General features: G+C 51.4%; 1 protein-coding gene across 1 annotated transcript; it reads left to right on the top strand.

The window, feature by feature from the left end:
• The first annotated feature begins 359 nt into the window (after positions 1-359).
• Positions 360-8,547, top strand: LOC110575253 (L-amino-acid oxidase-like). Its single transcript, XM_021684248.2, has 7 exons — positions 360-432; positions 2,118-2,332; positions 2,774-2,886; positions 3,980-4,181; positions 4,694-4,762; positions 4,979-5,115; positions 5,679-8,547. Exons 1-7 carry the CDS (start codon positions 417-419, stop codon positions 6,469-6,471), a joined length of 1,545 nt encoding a protein of 514 aa, XP_021539923.1. The 5' UTR covers positions 360-416; the 3' UTR covers positions 6,472-8,547.
• The last annotated feature ends 322 nt before the right edge of the window (positions 8,548-8,869 follow it).

Below are 8,869 nucleotides of genomic sequence, written 5' to 3'. Positions count from 1 at the left end.
TAGACGTTCTCTGGTGGGAGCAGTCGGGAACTTTGACCTGGGCCAGGATCCCGGACGCTGGCCTTCCAAAGCAGCCCAGACACTTAGCCTCAGTCCTCACCCATTTCCTGGGAGATGGTTCCAGCAGGTTTGGGATGGCCCACGGCTCCCACAACCCCGCCTCCCCACTGGTACCCAGGGGCTGGGGACTGAGCTGGGAGAAGGGGTTTTCCCTCAGAAGGGAGATGGGCCAGGAGGAAGATGAGGCCAGGGATCGTCTGAGTCACCATGGTCTATTCACCAGGAGGGCAAGGCTTCTCTGCTTGGCCCAGCCCTGGGGGCAGGCTGGTGGGATGCGGCCAGCCACTGCTGGGGTGGAGCTGGCTCCTCATAAGGAGGGGGAGAGCTGCCCCAGACTCAGTAGGAGCTGCAGGGCCATGGCCAAGATGAGGGGTAAGTGGGGTGCCCCCTCTAAATCTGAGAGTGAGGCACCTGAGGGAGGAAACAGGGCAAGGAGCTAGATGGAGGGAGGGGGTTGAGATGGGCTGGAGGGAGAGTCTGGGCATAGGGCCATGCAAAAGGAAAAGCAGAGGGACTGAAACAGGACAGGGCTGGATCGGGGGCTGCACATAGGTCCAGGTGTTGAAAGGGAGTCAAGAGAATGTGTCCAGGTCAGGATAATGAGTCTGGGGGTTGGGCCCATTCACGGGGAAGGACATGGGGCCTGAGACAGGAATGGTGGTAGCTCAGGGAGATGGGAGAGTTTGTCAGGGGCAAGAATGGATTTGGGAGGTTGAGGTAGGCCTGGAAGGTGGGGAGAGGGGGTGAGGGTTGGGATCTCTGCCACGGTGCATGGTCACCCTCTCTTCTTTTCTGAGGAGTCACCCCTGCAGAAGGTTCTCCCAGCATTTGGAAGGGCCTGCACTGGGAGCCAGCTGGGTCTCCTGCCCCTCTTCAGTGGGTGGTCCCTGGAGATCCCTTTCCTTCAGTGCGCCTCGGGTGGCCAGCATGGACAAAGCCTGGACTAAGGGGGTTCTCACCCACCCCCAAATCCTATAGGGCTGGTGCAAGGGGGTACAGTGTGTCACAGCTCCTGGCTGTTCCCCGTCAGAGCAGGTGACACCCAGGAAGCCACACAGCCTCTTGTTGCAGACTCCCAGGTGAATCTCTTTGTGCATCAGAGCAGTTCATTGTGGAGACGAAAACCACGTCACTCTGGACTCATTGCGTGTTACGTATTAACTACAGTTTCCCATCTTGGCTGCCCATGAGGAAAGCTGGAGGGATGTGAAAGAATACTGTGAGGCTGGAGAAGAGCAGTGGGCCTGCCAAGGTCCCATGGGACACTGGCGACACCACTAAGAAACTGATCACAGCTCCCCCCCGAAGAGAAGCGAGCCTCACAGACTCTTGCTTTCACACACCCATGCCCTCACGAATGCACACATTCTCAAAGGACACAGACACCCTCTGGCTCTGCCACCCAACTTCACGCTCAAACACACTCACAGAATCACACACAAGAACACCGGCAACCACTTTCCCTCTCAAACTCCAGCAAATGCATGCATGTCACGCTCACTCTTCGGACCCAGGCCACACACACCCACCTCGCTGTCCCATACAGATTCATCCACACATTTGCTCAGGGGTCCACACCATGCCACAGACACACTCCCTCCCATGAAATCACAGATGATGCCCAGTCTTACAGGGCAACAATCACAAACTCATGATCGCTGCAACTTACATCACAGACAGGCTCACACACACACACACACACACACACACACACACACACACACTCACCATCAGAAGCAGGCATATTCACAGTCCGAGCTGACCCTGGACACACTCATGAGTTTCCAGTCACGTGCACACACATGAACACACGCATTCACATTTACCATCGCACAACTAACACCAGCACAATTCACACATCCAGCCGTACCCCACACAACACAATCGCCCCCACATAGACACAATCAGAAACGCACATGTTTACAACCCCACACTTGACAGATACCGTTTCACAGCACCACGCCTGCTCGTTCACACGGCCACGCTCCTCCTGGGTAGGGCAGCACATAGAGCCTGGGCTCCAGAAAGACAGCCCCCAATTCCCTTCTCCGCCACAGGAATCCTGATCCTGGGGCTCCTATTGGCTACTCCCAGCTGCCTTGGCTACTTGGAGGACCTGGCCAAGTGCCTTCAGGACCCTGAATATGAGTCCAGTCTTGTCACGGCGCAGGAGGGACTCCACACCTCCCCGGTGCCCAAGCGCGTGGTAGTAGTGGGAGCTGGTATGTCAGGCCTGGTGGCGGCCAAGGCCCTCCAGGATGCTGGCCACCAGGTGAGCAGATCTTGGAGGGGTTTCAATCCTTTGCCTCCAGTTTGCTTTCTTGGGCGGGAAAAGAAAAAGAGAGAGGATACAGCCAGCTCTTCGATGGCTGCTCATAACTGGCTGGGTCTCTTAGCCCTTAGTTATGGTTCCTCAAAACTCCAGGCTCCCCCAAGACTTGACCCTAGCTGCACTTGTGTTCTCATGGAAGCAAAGTGGAGAAGAGTTGTGCGAACAAGAAAAGGCCAAGAGGCACTCGGTCCCCCATGGAGCATTCTGCCCCACTTACATTACTCAGGACCTTCCCCGCCTCCATCTGGTTATTCTGCACATTCAAGGAACCTACTGCTGGGAATTCCGGACTACAGCCTGTGGCGGGATGGAGATGGGTGTACGGGGTGGGAGAAGGGGAAGCATGATGCTGAGAACAACAGCAGGTCCTCTGGACCCCAGGTAACCATCCTGGAAGCCAGCCACCACATCGGGGGTAGAGTCAGCACATTCAGGAACGAGAAGGAGGGCTGGTACCATGAACTGGGGCCCATGCGAATCCCAAAGTCCCATAGGTAAGTCCCAGGGAAGGAACGGGCAAAGGGCAAGCAAGAGGAATTAGGTGGTGGGGAGGGGGGAGGACAGGGGCCCTTGCTGCTATAGTGTCAGAGTTTTTCAGATCCACTGTCTCATGTGGTTCAATCCTGCAAGTTGGGACCAACACTCGTCTCCCATTTGACAGGGAAGACCGAGGTTCAGAGCCCAGGGTCACACAGAAAGTGGTAGGTCCCAGACTAATAATAATAGTTACCATTAATTCATCAAATGGTGTACTTCAAATATGGACAGCTTCTTATACGTCAATTATACCCCATTAGGCTACAAAATAATAATAATAATCCTATCAGCTGACATTTGTTGAGCACCTCTATGTGCCAAGTGCCGTGCTGAATGCCACATGTGCATTATTTCATCTGATCCTCTTATTTTTCCCAGTTACAAATCAAAAAACTGGGCTCAGAGATATTAAGTGACTCATCCAAGGTTCTCCTAGGAGAAAGTGACAGAGCTCCTCTTCAAAATCAAGGAGGCAACTGGCCCAAAAACATACACTCAACCCCTACGCTCTAACTGGCTCCTGGAACAGAACCCAGCCCCTGGTTCTGAGGCTTCTAAGACAAAAGAGATCCTTCGCCCGGTGTCCCACAGACCTCCAAAAATATGATTACTTTTTTGCCTTAAGTGTAAACTGAACCCAAGTCTTCCCTCCAAACACCACCAAAAACAAAAACAAAAACAAAAGGAACCAGCCCAAACTAGGAGTCTTTAGATTTGGTCTCACCTTCCTTGGAAATGGAAGATGGGATTTCAAATACTGTCTGAAACTAAAGGCCTTGGTCTCTACTTAAGTCCTGTACTCAGGGATTTCTTACAGGGCTTTCCTTGGGTGATGGGTAAACTCTGTCCTCACGATCTTCCTTGGGGCAAAAACAGAAGGAAAAGAATTAATACCACAACATGAGGAAGCAGGGTTAGAGTTGAAAAACAGTCCGAGCTCCCTGGGCACATGAAGAAACTCGTTTCCCTGGAAATGGCCTCTATAGTCAAGCCAGCAGGAACGAGGTGTCACTGGGAGAGGTGTCATGATTACACCTGTATCTGCTCCAGGCTGGTTCATACCTACATCAAGAAGCTTGGCCTGAAGCTGAACAAGTTCACATCATATGATGGCAACACCTGGTACCTCATCAAAGGACAACGCTATCGCACCAGGGAGGTCCAGGACAATCCAGAGGTCCTGGGCTATTCCGTGAGCCCAACGGAGAAGGGCAAAAGCCCTATGAATCTCTTCTACCAGTCCATTGCCAAGGTGCCTACTGCCTCACCCCTCCCAGTGTCGGGAAAGAACAAGTTCTGGCCCCAGGTCACCTGGCAAGTTAGTGGATAGACCCAAGTGGCCTGGTTCCCATTCCAGCACCCTTGTGATTGGTCTCTCCTCTAATGTCCCCTAAGACATAGTCCCTAGTGCCCAGCCCCATCTCTTTCCCTGTCCCTGGTGGTCCAATGGCTTACTGCTTGATGGTGACAGTGGAAGGAAGGGGAATCACCAGATAACCCAGTCCTCGGTAGCGAATCAATCTTCCTGGATTGCAGTGAATATCTTCCCCTTAAATTTCAGTCTCCAAAGGTCCTTCAATGAAAGGGAGACTTAGGAGGAAAAAGGAACATTTAGGAGCTCTTGGAAGCATCCTTCCAATGGTCTTTCCATTCCCCCACCGCCTTGTTCCTCCCCTCTTTAAAGGGACATCCAGAGAAGGCAGGAGTCCTGCCACTGGCTCTGTGGCTTTAATCTCAGCTCTTCCCCTTTCTCCCCTTTTGCAGCTCAAAGAAAATCTGAACAACTTCAACTGCAGCCACCTGCTGTCCTTTTATGATTCTTACTCCACCAAGGTATGTGAGGCACAGAAGTCCCAGGATAAGGGTGGAAGGGGTCTGTGCTCAGCCTAGCCCCCTGGGGTTGTCCCCTGATGACAAGGACCTTCTCTTCCCACTACCAAAGTCTTCACTTTCCTGGAGTCCAGTCTTGCCCCTTGCCTGCCCTAGGCCCCTGCTGAAGCCCCTTCCTACATGTGGGGCCCTCCATCTGGAGCTTCTACCTCCCCACAGGCTTACTTGGTGAAGGAAGGGATGCTGAGCGAAGGAGCAGTAAAGATGATTGGGACTGTGATGAATGAGGATTCTGGATACTATAAGTCCTTCCTAGAGTCCCTGTGGGATAGCTTCATCTTCTCCAAAAGTAACAAGTAAGGCCAACTGGGACCAGGGATGGAATCTGCTCCTCCTCCACCTCTCAGAGCAGAGAAATGGAACTACGATTACTGGGTAGTCACTATGTGCCAGGCACAGTGATAAGCACTTTCCAAAAAATTGTCCCATTGAATCACCTGGAAGGTTGGTACTATTATTCAGAGCCATTTTACAGGTGAGGATGCTGAGGCTCAGAGGAATTCTATAATTTACCCAAGGTCACATAATGGGTGAAAGCTGGAGCCAGAATCCAAACCCAGGTCTGTGGGACTCATCCTGGGACACAGGACTGTATGGTAGCTGAATCCATGGGCTGTGGGTCTAGACTGTGGGTGTCATCCTGGGACAGTCCCTCTCCACCAGGTAACAGTTTCCCAAAGTATAAAATTAAACAATGATCCCTCTCTCACAGACTAGCTAAGGAGATGTATATGAAGCATCCCGCACAGGCTGCAGGAAGCTAGTTTCCTTGCTTTTCAGACCAGGAAGGCTGTCAGCAACTCAGCAAAGGGGCCCAGTGCCCCCACACTCCCCTTCTGCCCTCCCCTCACCCCTGCAGCTTTTCCGAGATCACCGGTGGCTTCGACCAGCTCCCCAAAGCCCTCAGCGCTAGCCTGAAGCCTGGCACCATCCGCCTGGGCTCCAACGTGGAGACGGTAGTGAGGGATGGGCCTGAAGTCCGGGTCTCCTACCAGCTGGGCAAGCCCAGGTGGGCGCTGAACACCCTCACCGCGGACTTTGTCATCATCACGGCCTCAGCCAAGGCCACGCGCCTCATCACCTTTAAGCCACCGCTCTCCCCAGACAAGACGGAAGCACTCCGCTTGGTGCATTACACCAGTGCCACCAAGGTGATCCTGGCCTGTGAGGAGCCCTTCTGGGAGCGGGATGGCATCCGGGGTGGGGTCTCTGTCACCGACAGGCCCTCGCGCTACATCTACTACCCCAGCCACAGCTTCCCCAGTGGCAAGAGCATCCTGCTGGCCTCTTACACCGTGGACGATGACTCTCTCTTCTTCACATCCATGACGCACGAGCAGTTGGAGGATGTGGTCCTGGAGGACCTGGCGGCCGTGCACCAGATACCCAAGGAGGAGCTGCGGCGCATGTGCCCCTCCTCCGTGGTTAAGCGCTGGTCTCTAGACCCCCTCACCATGGGTGCCTTCACTGAGTTCACACCCTACCAGTTTATCGACTATTCACAGGAGCTCTTCAAGCCCGAGGGCCGCATCCACTTTGCAGGCGAGCACACCAGCCTGCCCCATGGCTGGATAGACACTGCTATCAATTCTGGCCTGCAAGCAGCCGGGAATATCCAGGCTGCTGTGGATGAGGAGGCCACGGGAGAGTAGAAGACATTCACTTACACCCAGAACCATTTCTAACCTAGAGAGAAACCCCTGAGGGAATCTGGCAGGAAAAGGGCTGGGAGGTGGGAGTTGGAGGCAGAGATCCAGGAGAGAGGTCACCGTTAGTCCCCCTGGCCCACAAGCAAGAATCTAAAAATGCGGAAGAATCAGCTGTCAAGTCCACAAAGAATCACTCCCTTTCCTGCTTCTCTCCCCTGCCAGGCCTTGAGGAGGGAAGCAACTGAGTCAACATAGATGGAGGGTAGGATCAAATCAAGGATGGTGAGCACTAGAATCAGCCCTTAGCTTGGATTGTCTCCTGCTGCGTAATCGTAACAAGCAAAAAAGAAAAGTTCCAACAGTGCCCTAATTTCTGTCATATACAACCAGAAGCTTCTAAAGGGACAGACAAACCCCAAACCATAGCAATGTTAAACCACAGAGTAGCCACACACAAACCCACAGAGCATAGAAACCCCATCATTGCGTGCCTGAGCTGGGAGTCTCACATCTTGGCACAACATGAAATCTAGATGGATGGGAGAGATAAGGGTTCTTCTCTGTTCTTTCTGAGCTTGCAAGAGCAGGATCTTGGCTTCCTAGAGACACCTCCTGGCCCATAGACTTTTCCTTTTCACTCTTACCTCCCCATCACCAACCAGACCCCCCCCACACACCTCTGCCTGTCCATCCTACACATCCCCCAGGGAGGACACAAAGCTCCACTCTCCATACTTCCACTCTGCTCTTCTTTAGCAGAAGAGCCCTGTCCTTCCAGACCCAACTAACTTATTCCTCCTCCCCGAATCCTCTCTTAACAGCCGCACCCAAACCCCAGGGATCTTTCTCTCTCTCTTAAACCTCCACCCTTCCTCCCTAGAGTCCCAAATGTTTGGACTGTGGATCTTCTCATGTTATTATGTAATTCCTTTGTGAGGGCATATTACCTGCCCATCTACACTGAGAGCCCCAAGGGCTGGGATCATATCATGTATGCTTTGGTTAATTTTCCCCCATAAACAATATATGCTATTTCCCTCACCCTCTCAATAAATATTCACTTTGCATCTACCATGTGTCAGGCAATGTGCTGAGTGCCAAGTACAAAGAATAAGCTGCATTATTCAATTGAATCAAACCTCCAACCCTACCTGTGTCCCTATACCTCCAATGATCAGCTCCCAAATATGGCTCATTTTTTATCCCAATTTCTTGGGTATTTGGGCCCAATCATGCAAAAGAAAGAAGTAAATAAAGGGGTAAGCTCTTTCCCTGGAGAACATTCCTACCAGGGTGACCCTGGAAGACCCTGAAGACCAGCATGATGCAGGGAGTGCTATGTCTTGAGACTGGCATATTGCATAGAAGGAAAGGAATAGAGAAAGGAAACTCACATTTTCTTACTGCATTTTGGTCTCTTGTTAAAATCCCAGCTGGCTTTATTCTGGTTTTTCACTCACCTCTATATTAGTCAGGACTTTTTCAGTTACAAGTGCTGGAAACCAAACTCAGACTAGCTTAAAGGAAATGAAATGTTTTAGCTCACATATCTGGAAAGTCCAGGGTGAAGCTCACTTCATCCAGGCTGATTGGGTTTAGGAATTAATAAATTGTCATTAAGGTTCTCTCTCTTTCCACCTCTTGACCCTTAGCTAACTTATCTTCTGTATTGAGTTAAATAATGTCCCCCAAAATTCATATCCATCCCCAAACCTATGAATGTGACCTTATTTGGAAATAGGGTCTTAGCAGATTTAATCAAGTTAAGATGAGGTCATACTGCAGTAGGGTGGACCCTAATCCAATGACTAGTATCCTGATAGGAAGAGCGAAATTTAGACAGAGACATACACAGAAGGAAGACAGCCACATGAGGATGGAGGCAGGTGGGAGTGGTGCGTCTACAAACCAAGGAATGCAAACGACTGCCAGATACCTCCAAAAGCCAGGAGAGAGGCATGGAACAGATTCTTCCTCAGAACCCCCAGAAGGAACCAACCCTGATGACACCTTGATTTTGAACTTCTTTGAGTACTGTGAGAAAATAAATTTTTGCTGGTTTAAGCCATCTAATTGTGCAGTGATTTGTTATGGCAGCCCTAGGAAACTAATACAGCTTCCTTCCTTCTTCTGGCAAGGAACACAGTCAGAAGCAACTCCAAGGTTATATCTTCATAGGTAAGATATATCTTCATAGGTAAGGGGAAAGAAAGAACTCTTCTCTCCCAATGCATTTTTTTTAAATATTTTCACACTCCCCGTCCACCTGATGGATCAGGCGCCCACCCCTTGGAATAGAAAGCAGGTCTTGTGACCGGCAGCCCCAGCCACCAGTGGAAGGGGAGAAAGGACCATCTCTTAAGAAGAGTATTTGGGGCAGATAAAAACAACAGATGTACAC

Source organism: Neomonachus schauinslandi, chromosome 4, assembly GCF_002201575.2.
Source record: "Neomonachus schauinslandi chromosome 4, ASM220157v2, whole genome shotgun sequence".
Taxonomy (NCBI): Eukaryota; Metazoa; Chordata; class Mammalia; order Carnivora; family Phocidae; genus Neomonachus; species Neomonachus schauinslandi.
The sequence above is the reverse complement of the archived record's forward strand: the minus strand, read 5'-3'. Positions and strand labels throughout refer to the sequence as shown.